Genomic DNA, 23,147 nt, shown 5'->3' on the forward strand with positions numbered 1-23,147 from the left:
GTGGTTTTTGGGGGACGGTTAAACGTTTAAAAGGAGTTTTGGTGGGGTCTTGATGCTCTCTGAAACCCCCGGGACCCCGAAATCCTCATTTATTCCCACTTTCTCTTCAATTTTGTTGCATTTTTTGGGGGGGGGGATTCTTGATGTGGGAACCCCAAACCCCCTCAGACCACCCCCAATCCCCCTTTTAACTCCCATTTCCCCACGTTTTCGGGAGGTTGAACGATTTCAAAGGTTCTTTTGTGGGGGGATTTGAGACCCCCCATTCCCCGCATCCCCTTTTTGGGCGGAACCGGGGGGGGGGGGGGGCTGAGCCCCCTCCCCAAAACTACCAATCCCAAGGTGTTGTTCCAATAAAGTGCTGGAGCCGGGGTGAGGCGGTTTGGAGCGGTTCGGGGTCGTTTTGGGCCATTTTGGGGCCATTTCGGGGCCGTTTCGTTCCTGGGGGGGCTCCGGGACCCCCGAATTGGGGAGGGGGCGGTGCCTTCCCCCCCTCACCACGAAACCCCGCCCTCTCTCTCCTGATTGGTTGAGAGCCTCACGCGCCTCACGCTGATTGGTCGAGGCGCTCCCCAGCAAGAAAAGGCGCGCTCATGTGACCGGCGCGAATGAAAGGGTTGAGATGATTGGGTGGCGAATGGCGGGAATGAGAGGAGAGCGGTGATTGGTTGGAAGCGCGGGGCGTGTGGCCAATGAGCGTGCGAGGGGGCGGGGTTGAGGTGAGGTGGGGAAGGAGTGCGCCGCCGTGTGGACGGGAGGGGAAAGGCCCAGTGCTCCCAGTGTCCCCCCAGTTACCGCCAGTGCGCTCCCAGTTACCCCCAGTGTCCTCCCAGTTACCCCCAGTGCCCTCCCAGTAGCTCCTGCAGTAACTCTGAGGCGCGGGGAACGTCCCACATGCGCCGGCCAATCCCAAGCGAAAACACCAGCAAAACGACCAATGGGAGCGCGCCGCTGAGGTCGTGGGCGTTGATCGACGTGCAGATCAGCCAATGAGTGAGCGGCATGCCCGGTGGGCGAGACCAGAGGCCGGGGCTCCTCGAGATGAGCCAATGGCGGCCGGATGATGTTGATCGACGTCTTGTGGCGGCGGTGGCGGCGGCGCCGCGGCCGAAGGGCGCTGTGGGAAGAGGGAGGCGGGATCTGCGGGTTGGACAAGAAGAAGGGCGGGGCCTCGCCCTGACAGGCAACCGCTCCTCCAATCAGCGCGGTGGGCGGGCGGACCGTTGCGCGCGGAGACCAATGGTATTCTCAGGAGGGCGCTGATGGGCAGCTCAGCGGACCAATAAGCGCTGGGCGTTTTCTGCGACCGGGCAAATCGGAACGGCGTGCGGCGTCGCGGGTGTGGCGGGAGCGGCGTCAGCCAATGGGATGCCCGGACCGCCTTGATTGACGCGTGGGCGGGCCAATGGGGGCGTGTCGTGGGCGGGACGGCGGAGCGGGGCGCCATGTCGAGGCGGCGGTGGCGAGGCCCTCAGGGCGCCGAGAGTGGCGGGCGCGGAGCCGACATGGGGAAGATGGCGACGGGCGGCGGCGGCGGCGGCTCGGGCCGATATTACGGCGGCGGTGGCGGCGGCGAGGGCGGGAGAGCCCCTAAACGCCTGAAAACCGAGAGCGCGGAGGCGCCGCCTCACGGGCCCGGCGGGCCGGGGGGCGCGGGCGGCGGAGCCGGAGCGGGAGGAGCGGTGAGAGCCGGGGGAAGGCGGGGAAGGGGCTTGGTGTGGGGAGCGGGGGTAGAACAGCCCCTCGAGGCGGGGAGGAACGCTGTGAGGGGGCAGAAATGGCGGGAAGGGCTGGGGGGGCGTAGAAAGCCTCGTGAGAGGCAAAAAGGGGAAAGGGGAGCTGAGGGCAGGGAGAGAGATTTGTGTGAGGGGGAGAAATGTGGGGAGGGGGGTTCTGAGGAGATCAACGCGGCTGGAGGGGCTGAGGGGTAAATACTGGGGGGTAAAAAATCTTCTCCGAGGGGCAAAGACTGGGGAGTGAGCGCAGAGAGGGGGTAGAAAGTTTTCTGCGGGGGTAGATGTTGGGGAAATAAATGGCGAGGGTGAAAGGTTGAGGGAGCCGATACTGAGGGGGGTAAAAGGTTTTTCTTGAGGCGGTTAAGTATTAGGGGCAGATGTTGAGAGCGGGTGGGAAATGGTTTTCGAGGGGTTAAACGTTGGGGGATAAATATTGAGAAAGAATAAAAGATCTCTGAGGGGATGAACGCTTAAGGAGGGAAGAGATTGTCTGGGAGGGAACAAGTATCGTGGGGGTGAATTTTTAGCGGGAGCGAAGATTTTGGGTGGAAAACGCTCCTTGGAGGAAGTTAAAATTTAACGGGTGCCGGGTCCCGTTTTAACTCGGCCTGGCCCCAAAGCTGCGGGGTTTGGGGGTGTCCCCGTGGTTGTGGGGTGTCCCCAAGCCCTCAATGTCCTCAAACCCTGCAGGGGCGTCCCCAAACACAGCAGGGGTGTCCCCAAACCCTGCACGAGTGTCCCCAAACCCAGTATGGTGTCCCCAAGCCCAGCAGGGTTGTCCCCAAGCCCTCAGTGTCCCCAAACCCTGCAGGGGTGTCCCCAAGCCCTCAATGTCCTCAAACCCAGCAGGGGTATCCCCAAACCCAGCAGGGGTGTCCCCAAACCCAGTGTGGTGTCCCCAAGTCCAGCAGGGATGTCCCCAAGCCCTCAGTGTCCCCAAACCCAGCAGGGGTGTCCCCAAACCCTGCACGAGTGTCCCCAAACCCAGTATGGTGTCCCCAAGTCCAGCAGGGGTGTCCTCAAGCCCTCGGTGTCCCCAAGCCCTCAGTGTCCCCAAGTCCAGCAGGGGTGTCCCCAAGCCCTCGGTGTCCCCACGCCCAGCAGGGGTGTCCCCAAGCCCTCGGTGTCCCCAAGTCCAGCAGGGGTGTCCCCAAACAAAGTAGGGGTGTCCCCAAGCCCTCAGTGTCCCCAAGCCCTCGGTGTCCCCACGTCCAGCAGGGGTGTCCCCAAGCCCTCGGTGTCCCCAAACCCTGCAGGGGTGTCCCCAAGTCCAGCAGGGGTGTCCCCAAGCCCTCGGTGTCCCCACGCCCAGCAGGGGTGTCCCCAAGCCCTCGGTGTCCCCAGGAGAACTACGAGGACCCCCACAAGACGCCGGCGTCGCCCGTGGTTCACATCCGCGGCCTCATCGACGGCATCGTGGAGGCCGACCTGGTGGAGGCGCTGCAGGAGTTCGGGCCCATCAGGTGGGGACGCGGGGGGACACCGGGGTGGGGACATGCGGGGGACAGTGTGCTGGGGACACGGGGACACTGGGACGGAGTGCTGGGAGCACGGGGGACAGCGGGGTCGCTGTGGTGAGGCGCTGGCGGTGACGCTGCGGCGGTGACACCGTGCTAACGGTGACGACGATCCTGCGACAACGGTGACGCTGCTCTGCTGTCCCGTGTCACACGGAGGCGATGCTGGGGGTGGTGACACCTTGGGGGGGTGCCACCACGGTGCCAATGTCCCCCTGTCCTAGCTACGTGGTGGGGATGTCAGGGGCTGGTGACACCACAGGGTGGTGACACCACGGAGTGATGCCACCACAGGCTGATGCCACCACGGTGCCAACATCCCCCTGTCTTAGCTACGTGGTGGGGATGTCAGGGGCTGGTGGCACCATGAGGTGGTGACACCATGGAACGATGCCACCACGGGCTGATGCCACCATGGTGCCAATGTCCCCCTGTCCCAGCTACATGTTGTGGATGTCAGGGGCTGGTGGCACCGTGAGGTGGTGACACCATGAGGTGGTGACACTGTGGAGCGATGCCACCACAGGCTGATGCCACCACGGTGCCAACGTCCCCCTGTCCCAGCTACGTGGTGGGGATGTCAGGGGCTGGTGGCACCATGAGGTGGTGACACCATGGAACGATGCCACCACGGTGCCAACGTCCCCCTGTCCCAGCTACGTGGTGGGGATGTCAGGGGCTGGTGGCACCATGAGGTGGTGACACCGTGGAGCGATGCCATCACAGGCTGATGCCACCACGGTGGCAATGTCCCCCTGTCCCAGCTACGTGGTGGTGATGTCAGGGGTTGGTGACACCACAGGGTGGTGACACCATGGAGCGATGCCATCAAGGTGCCAATGTCCCCCTGTCCCAGCTACGTGGTGCGGATGTCAGGGGCTGGTGGCACCATGAGGTGGTGACACCATGGAGCATTACCACCACGGGCTGATGCCACCACGGTGCCAATGTCCCCCTGTCCCAGCTACGTGGTGGGGATGTCAGGGGTTGGTGACACCATGAGGTGGTGACACCGTGGAGCGATGCCACCACGGGCTGATGCCACCACGCTGACCCTGCCCCCCTGTCTCAGCTACGTGGTGGTGATGCCGAAGAAGCGGCAGGCCCTGGTGGAGTTCGAGGACATCCTGGGCGCCTGCAACGCCGTCAACTACGCGGCCGACAACCAGATCTACTTCGCCGGCCACCCCGCCTTCGTCAACTACTCCACCAGCCAGAAGATCTCGCGGCCCGGCGACAGCGACGACGCGCGCGGCGTCAACAACGTGCTGCTCTTCACCATCCTCAACCCCATCTACTCCATCACCACGGTCAGCAGGGCTGGGAAAGGGGCTCTAGTGGGGTTCACTGGGATTTACTGGGGTTTACTGGGATTTACTGGGGTTTACTGGGGTTTACTGGGGTTTACTGGGGGTATGTGGGGGTTTGGGGTCACCAGTACCCCCAGGGCTGCTCTTCACCACCCTCAACCCCGACTGCTCCATCACCACGGTGGTTGGGGTTTGGGGTGTCCTAGCTTGGTTTTGGGGTTTTCTTGGGATGAGTTTTTGGGGTCTCAGGTTGGATTTTGGGGTCCCAGGTGGGTGTTTTGGGGTTCTAGGTCAGATTTTGGGGTCTCAGGTTGGTTTCTGGGGTCCCAGGTTGGGTTTTGGGTTCCCAGGTTGGATTTTGGGGTCTCAGGTGGGTGTTTTTGGTCCTGGGCTGTGATTTTGGGGTCCCAGGTTGGGTTTTGGGTTCCCAGGTTGGGTTTTGGGGTCCTGGGCAGCATTTTTGAGGTCCCAGGTGTGTGTTTGGGGTCCCAGGTTGGATTTTGGCATCCTGGGCTGCATTTTTGGGGTCCCAGGTTGGGTTTTCAGGGTCCCAGGCTGTATTTTTGGGGTCCTGGGCTGGGTTTTGGGGTCCCGGGCTGTATTTTTGGGGTCCCGGGTTGGATTTTGGGGTCCTGGGTTGGGTTTTGGGGTCCCGGATTGGATTTTGGGGTCCCGGGCTGTGTTTTTGGGGTCCCAGGCTGCATTTTTGGGGTCCCGGGTTGGGATTTGGGGTCCCAGGCTGCATTTTTGGGGTCCTGGGTTGGGATTTGGGGTCCTGGGCTATATTTTCGAGGTCCCAGGTGGATGTTTTCGGTCCCGGGCTGTATTTTTGGGGTCCCAGGTTGGGTTTTGGGGTCCCGGGTTAGGTTTTGGGGTCCCAGGCTGCATTTTTGGGGTCCTGGGCTGCGTTTTTGGGGTCCGGGTTTGGGTTTTGGGGTCCCAGGCTGCGTTTTTTGGGTCCGGGGTTGGGTTTTGGGGTCCCGGGCTGCATTTTTGGGATCCTGGGTTGGGTTTTGGGGTCCCGGGTGCGTTTTTGGGGTCCCAGGCTGTATTTTTGGGGTCCCGGGCTGCGTTTTTGGGGTCCGGGGTTGGGTTTTGGGGTCCCAGGCTGTATTTTTGGGGTCCCGTGCTGCATTTTTGGGATCCTGGGTTGGGTTTTGGGGTCCCGGGCTGCGTTTTTGGGGTCCCGGGCTGCGTTTTGGGGCGCCCCTGACCCCGCCGTCCCCCGCAGGACGTGCTCTACACCATCTGCAACCCGTGCGGGCCGGTGCAGCGCATCGTCATCTTCCGCAAGAACGGCGTGCAGGCCATGGTGGAATATCCCGCACCGGCCCCCGAGCCCTCCTGCGGTCCTGGGGGGGTCCCCGAAATCCCAGCGCCCCGAATTCCCCCCGGGAATGGGCGCCCAAGGGGGTGCCAGCTCCCCGGGATCGCTCGGGTGGCCCCACCTGGCTCCGTCCCCCGCGGGCCCGGCGCTCTGAGATCCCAAAATTCCCCAGGTCCCGTCGGGAATTCCTGAAACCCCCTTGGACGTTCCCCAAATCTCGTGTCGGGAATTACCCAAATCGGGTCGGGAATTTCCCCCAGTCCCATCGGGGATTCCCCAGATTCCACCCGTCCCGCTGGGAATTCCCCAAATCCCATTGGGAATTCCCCAAATCCCATTGGAATTCCCCAAATCCCATTGGGAATTCCGCCAATCCCCTTGGGAATTCCGCCAATCCCCTTGGAATTTCCCCGATCCCATTGGGAATTCCCCAAATTTCCCAAAATCCCGTTTGAATTCCCCCGGTCCCATTGGGCATTCCCCAGTCCCGTTGGAATTCCCCAAATTCCATTGGAATTCCCCCAGTCCTCTTGGGAATTCCCCAAATCCCGTTGGAATCCCCCTGATCCTGTTGGGAATTCCCCAGATCCCATTGGAATTCCCCAAATTCTACTCATCCCGTTGGGAATTCCCCAAATTCCATTGGAATTCCCCCAATCCTGTTGGGAATTCCCCGAAATCCCGTTGGAATTCCTGAAATCCCGTTGGGAATTCCCCAAATCCCGTTGGAATTCCCCAAATTCCATTGGAATTCCCCCAGTCCTGTTGGGAATTCCCTGAAATCCCGTTGGAATTCCTGAAATCCCGTTGGGAATTCCCCAAATCCCGTTGGAATTCTCCAGATTTCCCTGATCTCATTGGAATTCCCCCGGTCCCGTTGGGAATTCCCCGAAATCCCGTTGGAATTTCCGAAATTTCCCCAAATCCTGTTGGGAATTCCCCCGGTCCCGTTGGAATTTCCCAAATTTCCCCAAATCCCGTTGGAATCCCCCTGGTTCCGTTGGGAATTCCCCCGGTCCCGTTGGAATTTCCCAAATTTCCCCAAATCCTGTTGGAATCCCCTGGTCCCGTTGGAATTTCCCAAACGTCCCCAAATCCCGTTGGAATCCCCCCGGTCCCGTTGGGAATTCCCCTGGTCCCGTTGGAATTTCCGAAATGTCCCCAAATCCCGTTGGAATTTCCCAAATGTCCCCAAATCCCGTTGGGATCCCCCGGTCCCGTTGGGAATTCCCCGCGCTTTCCTTGACGGGCGCACGTTCGACTCGGTGCAGAGCGCGCAGCGCGCCAAGGCCTCGCTCAACGGCGCCGACATCTACTCGGGCTGCTGCACCCTCAAGATCGAGTACGCCAAGGTGGGCACACCTGGGGGGACACACCTGGGGGGACACAGCTGGGATCACACCTGGGATCACACCTGGACACACCTGGGATCACAGCTGGGATCACCTGGGATCACAGCTGGGATCACACCTGGGGGCACAGCTGGGATCACACCTGGGGACAGCTGGGATCACACCTGGGATCACCTGGGATCACACCTGGGGACAGCTGGGATCACCTGGGGACACCTGGGATCACACCTGGACACACCTGGGGACACATGGGGACAGCTGGGGGCACACCTGGGGACACACCTGGACACACCTGGGGACACACCTGGGATCACACCTGGGGACACACCTGGGGACAGCTGGGGGCACACCTGGGATCACACCTGGGGACAGCTGGGATCACCTGGGGACACACCTGGGGACAGCTGGGGACACACCTGGGGACACACCTGGGGACAGCTGGGGACACACCTGGGGACACACCTGGGGACACACCTGGGATCACCTGGGGGGACACACCTGGGGACACACCTGGGGACACCTGGGGGGACACACCTGGGGACAGCTGGGATCACCTGGGGACACACCTGGGGACACACCTGGGGACACACCTGGGATCACCTGGGGGGACACACCTGGGGACACACCTGGGATCACCTGGGGACACATGGGGACAGCTGGGGGCACACCTGAGATCACACCTGGGGACACACCTGGGGACACATGGGGACAGCTGGGGGCACCTGGGATCACACCTGGGGACAGCTGGGGGCACACCTGGGGACATACCTGGGGACGCACTTGGGGACACCTGGGGGCACACCTGGGGACACAGCTGGGCACACCTGGCGGCACACCTGGGGGCACACCTGGGGGCACACATGGGGACAGCTGGGTACACCTGGGAGCACACCTGGTACACCTGGGCACACCTGGGGATACAGCTGGGGGAACACCTTTGTACACCTGGGGGTACATTAGGGGATACACCTGGGGATACACCTGGGGATACACCTGGGGCAGCTAGGAATACATCTGGGTACACCTGGGTATGTACCTGGGGATACACCTGGGACACCTGGGGATAGACCTGGGCACACCCGGTGCACACCTGGGGACATGTGGGACATCTCGGAACACACCTGGAGATACCTGGGGGTGCCTGGGGACACACCTGGGGGTACTTGGGGACACACCTGGGGGTGCCTGGGGACACCTGGGGGTACCTGGGCCCAGGTGGGCAGGTGCCAACCCCCTGTGCCCCCCCAGCCCAGCCGCCTGAACGTGTTCAAGAACGACCAGGACACCTGGGACTACACCAACCCCAACCTGAGCGGGACAGGTAAGGCAGCCTGGGCTCACCTCAGCTCACCTGGCATCACCTGAGCTCACGTGGTGGCCTCACCTGAGCTCACCTGGTGTCACCTGAGCTCACCTGGTGTCACCTGGCCTCACTTGGCCTCACCTGAGCTCACGTGGCCTCACCTGAGCTCACCTGGCCTCACGTGGCCTCACCTGAGCTCACGTGGCCTTACCTGAGCTCACCTGGCCTCACCTGAGCTCACCTGGTGTCACCTGAGCTCACTTGGCCTCACCTGAGCTCACGTGGCCTTACCTGGCCTCACCTGAGCTCACCTGAGCTCACCTGGCCTCACCTGAGCTCACGTGGCCTCACCTGGCCTCACCTGAGCTCACCTGAGCTCACCTGGGACCTGCCCCGCCCCCACTCTGCCCCGGGGGCCACCCCTGGGGCTTTGGGGTCACTGAGGGGGCGTGGTCGGAGCTCACCTGGGCCAGGGGGGTCCTTCCCAAAATTTGGGGAGTCCCTGGAGCCCTTCCCAGAATTGGGGGGGTCTCAGGTGTCCTTCCCAAAAATTGGGCAGGTCTTTCCCAAAAACTGGGGGGTTCCTTCCCAAAACAGGGGGGAAGGGTCTCGGGTGTCTTTCCCAAAATTTTCCTTCCCAAAATTTGGGGGGCATCCTTCCCAAAACTGGGGGGATCCCAGGGGTCTTCCCCAAAATTGGGGGTCCGGGGTTGGGGTGTGGCCTTCGCCGGCTCTGATTTAGCCCCGCCCCCTCCTCCTCCTCCTCCTCCTCCTCCCCCCACCACACGGTGGGGGGCCCAAGGAACCCCCCCCCCAAAAAAAAAAAAAACCCTGGGAGAGAAAATTCCAGAACCCTGGAAAAAACACCAAAAACCCAAAAACCACCGGCGGCAGCAGCGGGACCCCCCGGCGAGGGACACGTCCACCGCCCACGGGCGCTTCCCAGAAAAATCCCAAAAAACCCCATCCCAAAAAACCGGGAGCGGCGAAATCCGGGGCCTCCTCCGGTGGGAATCTGGGGAGGTTTCATGGGAATTCTCTGCCCCGAGAGGCGCAAACCCGGCGGGTTTTGGGAATTCTCTCAGCGTCCGCACGTCCCGAGGACGTTTCTGTAGGAATTGTCAAATTCCCAAGGCACAAACCCGGTGGTTTTTTAGGATTTCAGCAACACGGACACGACCCGGGAACATTTTTTAGGAATTCTCTCATTTCCATGGCACAAACCCGGTGGTTTTTTGGGAATTCACTCAACATCAGCACATCCCAAGGATATTCCTTAGGAATTCTCTCATTTCCAAGGCACAAACCCGGTGGTTTTTTGGGAATTCACTCAACATCAGCACATCCCAAGGATATTCCTTAGGAATTCTCTCATTTCCAAGGCACAAACCCAGTGGTTTTTTAGGATTTCAGCAACATGGACACGACCCGGGAACATTTTCCTAGGAATTTTTTCACTTCCAAGGCACAGTTTGGGTGGATTTTAGGAATTCTCTCAACATCAACACAACCCAAGGACATTTTTGTAGGAATTCTCTCATTTCCAGGGCACAAACCCGGTGGTTTTTTGGGAATTCTGTCAACATCAGCACATCCCAAGTGTACTCCTTAGGAATTCTGGTAATTCCAAGGCACAGTTTGGGTGGATTTTAGGAATTCTTTCAACATCAGCACAATCCAAGAGTTTTTCATGGGAATTTTTTCTATTCCAAGGCACAAACCCGGTGGTTTTTGGGAATTCACTCAACATCAGCACATCCCAGGAATGTTTTTGTAGGAATTCTCTCATTTCCCAGGCACAATTTTGGCAAATTTAGGAATTCTCTCAACATCAGCACATCCCAACAGCATTTCCTGAGAATTCTGGCACTTCCATGGCACAAACCCGGTGGTTTTTAGGAATTCTGCACTGTGGACACATCCCAGGAACATTTTTTAGGAATTCTCTCATTTCCAAGGCACAAACCCGGTGGTTTTTTGGGAATTCTCTCAACATCAGCACATCCCAGGAACATTGTTGTAGGAATTCTGGCATTTCCAAGGCACAATTTTGGTAAATTTAGGAATTCTCTCAACATCAGCACATCCCAACAGCATTTCCTGGGAATTCTGGCACTTCCAAGGCACAAACCCAGTGGTTTTTTGGGAATTCACTCAACACCTGCACATCCCAAGTGTATTCCTTAGGGATTCTCTCATTTCCAAGGCACAATTTGGGTGAATTTTAGGAATTCTCTCAACATCAGCACAGCCCAAGAGATTTTCATGGGAATTCTCTCATTTCCAAGGCACAAACCCGGTGGTTTTTGGGAATTCACTCAACATCAGCACATCCCAGGAATGTTTTTGTAGGAATTCTCTCATTTCCAAGGCACAATTTTGGCAAATTTAGGAATTCTCTCAACATCAACACAACCCAAGAAATTTTCCTGGGAAATCTGGCACTTTCAAGGCACAAACCCGGTGGTTTTTAGGAATTCTGCACTGTGGACACATCCCAGGAACATTTTTTAGGAATTCTCTCATTTCCAAGGCACAAACCCAGTGGTTTTTTGGGAATTCACTCAACACCAGCACAACCCAAGAGATTTTCCTGGGAATTCTGGCACTTCCATGGCACAAACCCGGTGGTTTTTGGGAATTCACTCAACACCAGCACATCCCAAGGATATTCCTTAGGAATTCTCTCATTTCCAAGGCACAAACCCGGTGGTTTTTTAGGATTTCAGCAACACGGACACGACCCAGGAACATTTTCCTAGGAATTTTTTCACTTCCAAGGCACAATTTGGGTGAATTTTAGGAATTCTCTCAACATCAACACAACCCAAGGACATTTTTGTAGGAATTCTCTCATTTCCAGGGCACAAACCCGGTGGTTTTTTGGGAATTCTCTCAACATCAGCACATCCCAAGTGTACTCCTTAGGAATTCTGGTAATTCCAAGGCACAGTTTGGGTGGATTTTAGGAATTCTTTCAACATCAGCACAATCCAAGAGTTTTTCATGGGAATTTTTTCTATTCCAAGGCACAAACCCGGTGGTTTTTGGGAATTCACTCAACATCAGCACATCCCAGGAATGTTTTTGTAGGAATTCTCTCATTTCCCAGGCACAATTTTGGCAAATTTAGGAATTCTCTCAACATCAGCACATCCCAACAGCATTTCCTGAGAATTCTGGCACTTCCATGGCACAAACCCGGTGGTTTTTAGGAATTCTGCACTGTGGACACATCCCAGGAACATTTTTTAGGAATTCTCTCATTTCCAAGGCACAAACCCGGTGGTTTTTTGGGAATTCTCTCAACATCAGCACATCCCAGGAACATTGTTGTAGGAATTCTGGCATTTCCAAGGCACAATTTTGGTAAATTTAGGAATTCTCTCAACATCAGCACATCCCAACAGCATTTCCTGGGAATTCTGGCACTTCCAAGGCACAAACCCGGTGGTTTTTGGGAATTCACTCAACACCTGCACATCCCAAGTGTATTCCTTAGGAATTCTCTCATTTCCAAGGCACAGTTTGGGTGGATTTTAGGAATTCTCTCAACATCAGCACAGCCCAAGAGATTTTCATGGGAATTCTCTCATTTCCAAGGCACAAACCCGGTGGTTTTTGGGAATTCACTCAACATCAGCACATCCCAGGAATGTTTTTGTAGGAATTCTCTCATTTCCAAGGCACAATTTTGGCAAATTTAGGAATTCTCTCAACATCAACACAACCCAAGAAATTTTCCTGGGAAATCTGGCACTTTCAAGGCACAAACCCGGTGGTTTTTAGGAATTCTGCACTGTGGACACATCCCAGGAACATTTTTTAGGAATTCTCTCATTTCCAAGGCACAAACCCAGTGGTTTTTTGGGAATTCACTCAACACCAGCACAACCCAAGAGATTTTCCTGGGAATTCTGGCACTTCCATGGCACAAACCCGGTGGTTTTTTGGGAATTCACTCAACACCAGCACATCCCAAGAATATTCCTTAGGAATTCTCTCATTTTCAAGGCACAAACCCGGTGGTTTTTTAGGATTTCAGCAACACGGACACGACCCAGGAACATTTTGGTAGGAACTTTTTCACTTCCAAGGCACAGTTTGGGTGGATTTTAGGAATTCTCTCAACATCAACACAACCCAAGAAATTTTCCTGGGAATTCTGGCACTTCCAAGGCACAATTTGGGTCAATTTTAGGAATTCTCTCAACATCAACACAACCCAACAGCATTTCCTGGGAATTCTGGCACTTCCAAGGCACAGTTTGGGCGAGTTTCACCAACTTCTGCACCTTCCAAGACCCCATTCCGATGGTTTTTTGGGAATTCCATGGTTACACTCCAAGGACATTTTAAATTTTTGGGAATTCAGCAGCATGGACACACTCCAAGGACACCTTTTAGGAATTCTCTCACTTCCAAGACCCGGTTTTGGTGATTTTTTAGGAATTTTCTCAGCACAGTTGGCATCCACGAGCTTTGTTTTTAGGAATTCTCTCCTTTCCAAGACCGGATTTGGGGGATTTTTAGGAATTTCTGGTGGGTTTTGGGCATTTCCACAGCCTGGTTCCACTCCCATGATGATTTTTTTTTTAGGAATTCTCTGACTTCCAAGAGTTTATTTGGGTGAGTTTTAGGAATTTCTCACTTCCAAGCTCTTGTTTTTGGGGGGGGGGGAGGGGGGTTAGGGATTTCCCCACTTCCAGGTTGTTATTTTGTGGGGTTTTTTTTGGGAATTTCTCACATCCAAGACCATTTTTTGGTGGTTTTTGGAATTCTCTCACTTCCAGGACCTCATTTTGGGGTTGTTTCAGGCGTTTCCTCACCACACTTTAAATCCAAGACCATTTTTTGGTGGTTTTTGGAAGTCTTTCACTTCCCAGACCCAATTCCAGCACTTTTAGGAACTTTCTGACATCCCTGACCCCGTTCTCAGGGTTTTCAGGAATTCTCTCCCACCCAAGAGCATTTTTTAGGTGTTTTTAGGAATTTCTCACATCCAAGGCCAGTTTTTGATGGAAATCTCCCAAAACCCCAAACCCACCAGATCTGGGCCGGGGTGGGGGCTGAACCCCCCAGGAACATTCCCAGGAACATTCCAGCAACATTCGAGGAACATTCCAAGAACATTCCAAGAAATATTCCCAAGAACACCTCAGGAACATTCTAAGGAACATTCCCAAGGAACATTCCGGGAACGCCCCAGGAACGTTCCGAGAACATTCCAGGAAACATTTCAGGAACACTCCCAAGAACATATCCAAGACCATTCCAGCAACACTTCCAAGAAACATTCCAGCAACACCCCAAGAGCATTCCAAGGAACATTCCAAGAAACATTTCAGGAACATTCCCAAAGAACATTCCAGCAACACTGCAAGGAACATCCCAAGAACATTCCAAGGAACATTTGGGGAACATTCCCAAAGAGCATTCCAGGAACACCTCAGGAACACTCCAAGGAACATTCCAGGAAACATTTGGGGAACATTCCAAGAAATATTCCAAGGAACATTTCAGGGACATCCCCAAAGAGCATTCCAGGAACACTCCAGGAACACTCCAGGAACACCCAAAGAACATTCCAGGAACATTCCAGCACCACCCCAAAGAACACTCCAGGAACACTCCAAGGAACACCCCAAAGAACATTCCAGGAACATTCCAGGAACACTCCAGAAACACCCCAAAGAACATTCCAGGAACACCCAAAGAACATTCCAGGAACATTCCAGGAACACTCCCAAAGAACATTCCAGGAACACCCCCAAAGAACACTCCAGGAACATTCCAGGAACACCTCAGGAACATTCCAAGGAACACCCAAAGAACATTCCAAGGAACACCCAAAGAACATTCCAAGGAACACCCAAAGAACATTCCAGGAACACTCCAGGAACACTCCAGAAACACCCCAAAGAACATTCCAGGAACACCCAAAGAACATTCCAGGAACATTCCAGGAACATTCCAGCACCACCCCAAAGAACACTCCAGGAACACCCAAAGAACATTCCAGGAACACCCAAAGAACATTCCAGGAACATTCCAGGAACACTCCCAAAGAATATTCCAGGAACACCCCCAAAGAACACTCCAGGAACATTCCAGGAACACCTCAGGAACACCCCAAAGAACATTCCAGGAACACCCAAAGAACATTCCAAGGAACACCCAAAGAACATTCCAGGAACACTCCAGCACCACCCCAAAGAACATTCCAGGAACACCCAAAGAACATTCCAGGAACACCCAAAGAACATTCCAGGAACACTCCAGGAACACCCAAAGAACATTCCAGGAACACCCAAAGAACATTCCAGGAACACTCCAAGAACATTCCAGGAACACTTCAGCACCACCCCAAAGAACATTCCAGGAACACCCAAAGAACATTCCAGGAACACCCAAAGAACATTCCAGGAACACCCAAAGAACATTCCAGGAACACTCCAGCACCACCCCGGGCGCGCCCCCGGCCCCGGGGACTCTCGGGGTGCCCAGCCCGAGTTTCGGGGCGCTCGGGGCCCCGTTTTGGGGCGCCCGGGGCCCTTTTGGTGACTCTCGCCCTGTGCCGCAGGGGCCGGGGCGCGCCGGGAGCAGCCGCGGGTAAGAGGAGCCCCCTGCCCCTCCCCGGGGGGCACAAAGGAGCTTTTTGCCCCCCCCGGGATCTGTAAGTAGCCCCTTCCGTCTCCTCCTTGCCGCTTCGGTTTGGTTCGTTGTTCTTTTGGTTTTATTGTTGTTGTTATTATTTTATTTTTGCCTTTTTCCTGCTCTTCTCAACCCAAAACCTGCGAGCTCTCCAGGAGTGGAGGAGTTGACCGAAACGCCGGGTTCTGACCCCTCCCCCCCCTCCCCCAGCGCTGGGGAGGGGTTAATTATCGACCCTAATTAGTGATTAACAGGCTCATTAACAGCCCGGGGGCTCTTTGCTGAGCTTGGGGGTGGGGGGGTGTGTGTGGGGAGCACCCCAAAACCTTCGGGAGGGGCCCAAATTCTCCAGGGTGTGGGGGAGGGGAGGGGGTCTGGGGAGCTGCGGCCCTCCCCCCCCCCCACCCTGAGCCAGGCGTGTCCCCCACCCCTCCCCCCCCCAGGAGACCCCGGTGGGAACCCCAACAAACGGCAGCGGCAGCCGCCCCTCCTGGGGGACCACCCGGCCGAGTACGGTACGGGGGCTGGGGGCAGGTTCGGCGGGGGTTTGGGGCAGGTCTGGGGGGGCTAGGGGCAGGTCTCGGGGGGCTAGGGGCAGGTTCGGGGGAGGTCTGGGGGGGCTAGGGGGAGGTTTGGGGGGGCTGGGGGCAGGTTCGGGGGGCTGGGGGCAGCTTTGGGGGGCTGGGGGCAGCTTTGGGGGAGGCTTGGGGCAGGTTTGGGGGACTGGGGGCGGCTGGGACAGGTTTGGGGGGGCTAGGGGGAGGTTTGGGGCAGGTTTTGGGGGGCTGGGGGAGGTTTGGGGGGGCTAGGGGGAGGTTTGTGGGGCTGGGGGCAGCTTTGGGGGGGCTAGGGGGAGGTTTGGGGGGGCTGGGGGCAGCTTTGGGGCAGGTTTTGGGGGTCTGGGGACAGGTTGGGGGGGCTGGGGGCGGGTTAGGGTCAGGTTTTAGGGGGCTGGGGGCAGCTTGGGGGTCTAGGGGAGGTTTGGAGGGCTGGGGGCAGCTGGGGACAGGTTTTGGGGGGCTAGGGGCAGCTTTGGGGGTCTAGGGGAGGTTTGGGGGGCTGGGGGCGGCTGGGGACAGGTTTTGGGGGGCTAGGGGCAGCTTTGGGGGGCTGGGGCAGGTTTGGGGGGGCTGGGGGCAGCTTTGGGGGGCTGGGGGAGGTTTTGGGGGGTTCGAGGGGGGCTGGGGTCTCTCTCCCCCCCGGGGGTCTCTGCCCCTTCGCTGTGGCCCCTGTCAGGGTCTGGGGGTCCCTCTCTGCCTTCGGGGGTCCCTCCCCCTCTTTAGGGCTCCCTCCCCCCCCCAGGTGGCCCCCACGGTGGCTACCACCACGGCCACTACCACGGCGAGGGCTACGAGCCCCCTCCCCCCATTTAGGGTCGTCCCCCAATTTGGGGGTCCCTGCCCCCACTTTGGGGTCCCCCCTCACCCTTTTTCCCCTCCCCTCCCCGCCCAGGTGGCCCCCACGGTGGCTACCACCACGGCCACTACCACGACGAGGGCTACGGGCCCCCTCCCCCGCACTACGAGGGCCGGCGCATGGGGCCCCCCCCGGTGGGGGGTGGGCACCGCCGGGGTCCCGGGCGCTACGGGCCCCAGTACGGGCACCCGCCGCCGCCGCCGCCGCCGCCGCCCGACTACGGCCCCCACGCCGACTCGCCCGTGCTCATGGTGTACGGGCTGGACCAGGCCAAGATGAACTGCGACCGCGTCTTCAACGTCTTCTGCCTCTACGGCAACGTCGAGAAGGTGGGGAGGGGTCCTGGGGGGGTTTGGGGTGGATTTGGGGGGTCCTGGAGGGGTTTGGGGGGGATTTGGGGGGTCCTCAGAGGGGTTTGGGGGGGATTTGGGGGGTCCTCAGAGGGGTTTGGGGGGTCCTGGAGGGGTTTGGGGGGGATTTGGGGGGTCCTCGGTGGGGCTGGACCAGGCCCAGGTGAGCTGTGACCACGTCTTCAACGTCTTCTGCCTCTGCGGCAACGTCGAGAAGGTGGGGAGGGGTCCTGGGGGGGGGTTGGGGGGTCCTCAGAGGGGTTTGGGGTGGATTTGGGGGGTCCTCAGAGGGGTTTGGGGGGTCCTCGGTTGGGTTTGGGGGGTCCTGGAGGGGCTGGACCAGGCCCAGGTGAGCTGTGACAATGTTCAACGTCTTCTGCCTCTGTGGGAACGTGGAGAAGGTGGGCAGGGGTCCTGGGGGGGTTTGGGGAGTGTCCCTCACCTGTCCCTGTCCCCATTGTCCTCACCTGTCCCTCACCTGTCCCACCTGCCCCTCACCTGTTCCTCCTGTTCCACCTCTCCTCACCTGTCCCACCTCTCCTCACCTGTTCCTCCTGTTCCTCACCTGTTCCTCCTGTCCCCACCTCTCCTCTCCTGTCCTCACCTGTTCCTCCTCTCCTCACCCGTCCCACCTGTCCCTCCTGTCCCTCACCTGTCTCACCTCTCCTCACCTGTCCCTCACATGTCCCACCTGTCCCCACCTGTCCCTCCTGTCCCACCTCTCCTCACCTGTCCTCACCTGTCCTCACCTGTCCTCACCTGTCCCCACCTGTCCCTCCTGTCCCTCCTGTCCCACCTCTCCTCACCTGTCCCTCACCTGTCCTCACCTGTCCCTCACCTGTCCTCACCTGTCCCTCCTGTCCCACCTGTCCCTCGGGTGCTGACGTGTCCGCGCGTGCCCAGGTGAAGTTCATGAAGAGCAAGCCGGGCGCGGCCATGGTGGAGATGGCCGATGGCTACGCCGTGGACCGAGCCATCACCCACCTCAACAACAACTTCATGTTCGGCCAGAAGCTCAACGTCTGGTGGGCTCCCGGGGCGGTCTGGGGGGTCCCTGGGTGATTTTGGGGGTCCCTGGGTGATTTTGGGGGGTCCTTGACTGATTTTGGGGGTCCCAACCCTCTCCCAACCCTCACCCACCCCAACAACAGCTTCATGTTCAGCCAGGAGCTCTCAACGTCTGGTGGGCTCCCGGGGCGGTCTGGGGGGTCCCTGGGTGATTTTGGGGGTCCGTGGGTGATTTTTGGGGGTCCCTGGGTGATTTTTGGGGGGTCCCTGGGTGATTTTGGGGGTCCCAAACCCCTCCCCACCCTCACCCACCTCAACAACAACTTCATGTTCGGCCAGAAGCTCAACGTCTGGTGGGCTCCCGGGGCGGTCTGGGGGGTCCCTGGGTGATTTTGGGGGGTCCCTGGGTGATTTTGGGGGTCCCTGGGTGATTTTTGGGGGTCCCTGGGTGATTTTGGGGGGTCCCAAACCCCTCCCCACCCTCACCCACCTCAACAACAACTTCATGTTCGGCCAGAAGCTCAACGTCTGGTGGGCTCAGGGCTCCCGGGGCATTTCAGGGGGTCCTGGGGGGTCCCCGGGGCATTTTGGGGGGTCCCTGGGTGATTTTGGGGGTCCGTGGGTGATTTTTGGGGGTCCCTGGGTGATTTTTGGGGGTCCCTGGGTGATTTGGGGGGTCCCAAACCCCTCCCCACCCTCACCCACCTCAACAGCAACTTCATGTTCGGCCAGGAGCTCTCAACGTCTGGTGGGCTCCTGGGGCGGTCTGGGGGTCCTTGAGTCAATTTGGGGGTCCCTGGGTGATTTTGGGGGGTCCCTGGGTGATTTTGGGGGTCCCTGGATGATTTTGGGGGGTCCGTGAGTGATTTTGGGGGTCCCTGGGTGATTTTGGGGGTCCCTGGGTGATTTTTTGGGGGTCCCTGAGTCCTTTTTGGGGGTCCCTGAGTGATTTTGCGGATCCCTGAGTCATTTTTGGTGTCCCTGGGGCATTTTGGGGGGTCCCTGACTGATTTTTGGGGGTCCTTGCCTGATTTTGGGGGTCCCTGAGTCATTTTTGGGGGTCTCCAAGCAGCACGCCGTCATGCCGGGGCAGTCCTGGGGGTTTTTGGGGTGAATTTTGGGGTGAATTTTTGGTGTTTTTGGGGTGCATTTTGATGATTTTATGGTGGATTTTTGTGGTTTTTTTACCTCTTTGACCCGTTTTTTCCCGTTTTTTCCCGTTTTCTCCCCGTTTCTCCCCATTTTCCCCCGCAGCGTCTCCAAGCAGCACGCCGTCATGCCGGGGCAGTCCTGGGGGTTTTTGGGGTGGATTTTGCTGGTTTTTGTCATTTTCTGACCCATTTTTCCCGTTTTTTCCCGTTTTTTCCCGTTTTCTCCCCGTTTTCCCCCCGCAGCGTCTCCAAGCAGCACGCCATCATGCCGGGGCAGTCCTGGGGGTTTTTGGGGCGGATTTTGCTGGTTTTAGGGTGGATTTTTGTGTTTTTTTCAGCCCTTTGACCCGTTTTCTCCCCGTTTTTTCCTGTTTTTTTCCGTTTTCTCCCCGTTTTTTCCCGTTTTCTCCCCGTTTTCCCCTGCAGCGTCTCCAAGCAGCACGCCATCATGCCGGGGCAGTCCTGGGATGTTTTTGGGGTGGATTTTGCTGGTTTTAGGGTGGATTTTTGTGGTTTTTTCAGCCCTTTGACCCGTTTTCTCCCCGTTTTTTCCCGTTTTCTCCCCGTTTTTCCCCGTTTTCTCCCCGTTTTCCCCCCGCAGCGTCTCCAAGCAGCACGCCATCATGCCGGGGCAGTCCTGGGGGTTTTTGGGTTGAATTTTTGGGGCTTTTGGGATGGATTTTGCTGGTTTTTGTCATTTTCTGACCCGTTTTTTCCCGTTTTCTCCTCGTTTTTTCCCGTTTTCTCCCCGTTTTTTCCCGTTTTCTCCCCGTTTCTCCCCGTTTTTCCCCCGCAGCGTCTCCAAGCAGCACGCCATCATGCCGGGGCAGTCCTACGGGCTGGAGGACGGCTCGTGCAGCTACAAGGACTTCAGCGGCTCGCGCAACAACCGCTTCTCCACGCCCGAGCAGGCGGCCAAGAACCGCATCCAGCACCCCAGCAACGTGCTGCACTTCTTCAACGCGCCCCTCGACGTCACCGAGGACAACTTCTACGAGGTGCGCGCCGCCTTCGGCCTCCTCCTCTGCCTCAGCCCCGTCCTCCAGGCCTCCGCCTCCTCCTCGTCCTCCTCCTCGTCCTCATCCTCGTCCTCATTCTCCTCCTCATTCTCCTCCTCATTCTCCTCATGCTCCCAGCCCTGTCCTCCTCCTCCTCATCCTCCTCCTCATCCTCCTCCTCCTCCTCCTCATCCTCACCCTTGTCCTCATTCTCCTCCTCATCCTCCTCATGCTCCCAGCCCTGTCCTCCTCCTCCTCATCCTCCTCCTCATCCTCCTCCTCGTCCTCCTCCTCGTCCTCATCCTCATCATCCTCCTCGTCCTCCTCGTGCTCCTCGTCCTCCTCCTCCTCATCCTCATTCTCCTCATCCTCTTCCGCCTCGTGCTCCCTGCCCCATCCTCGTCCTCATCCTCCTCCTCCTCGTCCTAATCCTCCTCCTCATCCTCCTCCTCATCCTCGTCTTCCTCGTGCTCCCCACCCCATCCTCATCCTCCTCATCCTCCTCATCCTCTTCCTCTTCCTCCTCGTGCTCCCCACCCCATCCTCGTTGTCCTCATCCTAATCCTCCTCATCCTCGTCCTCCTCAGCCTCCTCATCCTCGTCCTAATCCTCCTCCTCATTCTCCTCATCCTTGTCTTCATCTTCATCCTCCTCATCCTCCTCCTCCTCATCCTCGTCCTCCTCGTGCTCCCAGCCCCGTCCTCATCCTCCTCATCCTCATCCTTCTCATTCTCATCCTCCTCCTCCTCATCCTCCTCATCCTCTTCCTTGTCCTCCTCCTCATCCTCATCCTCTGCCTCAGCCCTGTACTCATCCTCCTCCTCCTCCTCTTCTTCATCTTCCTCCTCCATCCTGACCCCCAGACCCACCCTGACCCCTCAAATCCCCCCAAACCCCCCCAAAGCCCCCACTCCAGGCCCCCCTGGACCCCCAAACCCCTCCTGACCCCCCAAGCCCCCTCCCCAAACTCCCGAAACCCCCAAACCCCCCCAAGCCCCCTCCCCAAACCCCCAAAACCCCAAATCCTCCCAAGCCCCCTCCCCAAAAACCCCAAATCTCCCCAAGCCCTCTCCCCAAACCCCCCAAAACCCGCAAATCCCCCCAAGCCCCCTCCCCAAACCCCCAAATCCCCCCCAAGCCCCCCAAAACCCCAAATCCCCCTAAGCCCCCTCCCCAAACTCCCAAAACCCCCAAATCCCCCCAAGCCCCCTCCCCAAACCCCCCAAAACCCCCAAATCCCCCCAAGCCCCCTCCCCAAACCCCCCAAAACCCCCAAATCCCCCCAAGCCCCCTCCCCAGCCCCCCAAAATCCCCAAAAGCCCCCCAAGCCCCCTAAAATCCCCAAAAGCCCCCCAAGCCCCCTCCCCAAAACCCCCAAATCCCCCCAAGCCCCCTCCCCAAACCCCCCAAGCCCCTTCCCCAGTCCCCCAAAACCCCCCAAGCCCCCCACCAAACCCCCAAATCCCCCCAAGCCCCCTCCCCAGCCCCCCAAACCCCCCAAAACCCCCCAAGCCCCCCCCCCAAAACCCCCAAATCCCCCCAAGCCCCCTCCCCAAACCCCCAAATCCCCCCAGTCCCCCTCCCCAAGCCCCCCTGACGCCCTGTCCCCCCCAGATCTGCGACGAGCTCGGCGTCAAGCGCCCGTCCTCGGTCAAGGTGTTCTCAGGCAAGAGTAAGTGCTGGGGGCGGGGGTCCCCGACCCCCCCCGACCCCCCCCGACCCCGGGGTGCCCCCCCCCGGCACCCCCTGACCCCCCCTGCCCCCCCAGGCGAGCGCAGCTCCTCGGGGCTGCTCGAGTGGGACTCCAAGAGCGACGCCCTGGAGACCCTCGGCTTCCTCAACCACTTCCAGATGAAGAACCCCAGTGAGTGCCCCCCGGCGGGGCGGGGAGGGGGCTGGGGGCTCCCCCAGAGCGGGGCGAGGGGGCTGGGGGGGCTCCCCCTGACCTGACCCCCCCGTTTGTGTCCTTCCCCCCACAGACGGGCCCTACCCCTACACGCTCAAGCTCTGCTTCTCCACGGCGCAGCACGCGTCCTGAGCGGCCCCGGGACCCCCGGGACCCCCCCGGCACCCCCAGAAACCGCTGGGGACCCCCAGGACCCTCGGGATTTGCCCAGGATCCCTCCGGATCCCTCCCCTGGATCTCCCCCCCACCAATGGATCCCCCCTGGACCTTCTGGGGACCCCCTGGATCCTCTTGGGACCCCCCCTGGACCCCCAAGATCCCCCCAGGATCCCCCTGGGACCCCCAAGATCCCCTGGGGACCCCAAGATCCCCCCAGGAACTCCCCAGGACCCCCTGGATCATCTTGGGACCCCCCCTGGACCCCCAACAGCCCCCCAGGATCCCCCTGGGACCCCCAAGATCCCCCCAGGAACTCCCCAGGACCCACTGGATCCTCTTGGCACCCCCCCCGGGACCCCCCAGGACCCCCAGGATCCCCCCCCAGGACCCCCCTGGGAACCCCCAGGACCCCCCCAGGACCCCCTGGGGACCCCCAGGACCCCCCTGGGACCCCCCAGGACCCCCAGGATCCCCCCAGGACCCCCAGGATCCCCCCCGGGACCCCCCCAGGACCCCCCTGGGACCCCCCAGGACCCCCAGGATCCCCCCAGGACCCCCAGGATCCCCCCCAGGACCCCCAGGATCCCCCTGGGACCCCCCAGGACCCCCCCTGGGACCCCCCTGGGACCCCCCAGGACCCCCCAGGATCCCCCTGGGACCCCCCAAGACCCCCAGGATCCCCCCCAGGACACCCCAGGACCCCCAGGATCCCCCCCCAGGACCCCCTGGGGACCCCAGGACCCCCCTGGGACCCCCCCCCAGGACCCCCAGGATCCCCCCAGGACCCCCAGGATCCCCCCCCAGGACCCCCCTGGGACCCCCCCAGGACCCCCGTTTTTTTTTAAAGCCGAGGGGATGCAGAGACCCCCCCACCCCCCCCCCATTTTTAAGGAGAAGGGGTCGAAACCCCCTCCCCCCTCCCCCCCCCCCCAATAAAGTTGTTTGGGAAACGAACCCTGA

At 59.0% G+C, this 23,147-nt stretch overlaps 2 protein-coding genes across 3 annotated transcripts; both read left to right on the plus strand.

Moving 5' to 3' along the window:
* Positions 1–1,412: 1,412 nt before the first annotated feature.
* Positions 1,413–22,269, plus strand: LOC137466362 (heterogeneous nuclear ribonucleoprotein L). Of its 2 annotated transcripts, XM_068178125.1 has the most exons (13): positions 1,414–1,682; positions 3,081–3,199; positions 4,326–4,563; positions 5,795–5,880; positions 7,146–7,242; positions 8,491–8,563; positions 15,643–15,714; positions 16,652–16,944; positions 17,869–17,990; positions 19,921–20,122; positions 21,737–21,794; positions 21,891–21,986; positions 22,102–22,269. In XM_068178125.1, the coding sequence occupies exons 1-13, from the start codon at positions 1,446–1,448 to the stop codon at positions 22,158–22,160; spliced, it is 1,752 nt and encodes a 583-aa protein (XP_068034226.1). In that variant the 5' UTR covers positions 1,414–1,445; the 3' UTR covers positions 22,161–22,269. The 2 variants fall into 2 exon arrangements, with proteins under 2 accessions (XP_068034227.1, XP_068034226.1); XM_068178126.1 differs by lacking the exons at positions 19,921–20,122; positions 21,737–21,794; positions 21,891–21,986; positions 22,102–22,269 and adding an exon at positions 19,368–19,485 and having other exon boundaries at positions 1,413–1,682.
* Positions 8,573–15,596, plus strand: LOC137466363 (proteoglycan 4-like). Its single transcript, XM_068178127.1, has one exon. The coding sequence runs from the start codon at positions 13,564–13,566 to the stop codon at positions 15,223–15,225; it is 1,662 nt and encodes a 553-aa protein (XP_068034228.1). The 5' UTR covers positions 8,573–13,563; the 3' UTR covers positions 15,226–15,596.
* Positions 22,270–23,147: the final 878 nt, after the last annotated feature.

This window comes from Anomalospiza imberbis, unplaced genomic scaffold (assembly GCF_031753505.1).
Source record: "Anomalospiza imberbis isolate Cuckoo-Finch-1a 21T00152 unplaced genomic scaffold, ASM3175350v1 scaffold_183, whole genome shotgun sequence".
NCBI lineage: Eukaryota > Metazoa > Chordata > Aves > Passeriformes > Viduidae > Anomalospiza > Anomalospiza imberbis.

What these genes read in the sequence shown, in the direction of transcription:
- LOC137466363 (XM_068178127.1), top strand. Translation starts at nt 13,564, where the DNA reads ATGGAAATCTCCCAAAACCCCAAACCCACCAGATCTGGGCCGGGGTGG.
- LOC137466362 (XM_068178125.1), top strand. Translation starts at nt 1,446, where the DNA reads ATGTCGAGGCGGCGGTGGCGAGGCCCTCAGGGCGCCGAGAGTGGCGGG. An exon ending in GGCGTGCAGGCCATGGTGGA is followed by an intron (nt 5,881 to 7,145) that starts ATATCCCGCACC and finishes TGACGGGCGCAC; the next exon opens with GTTCGACTCGGTGCAGAGCG. An exon ending in CAAGGTGTTCTCAGGCAAGA is followed by an intron (nt 21,795 to 21,890) that starts GTAAGTGCTGGG and finishes CTGCCCCCCCAG; the next exon opens with GCGAGCGCAGCTCCTCGGGG.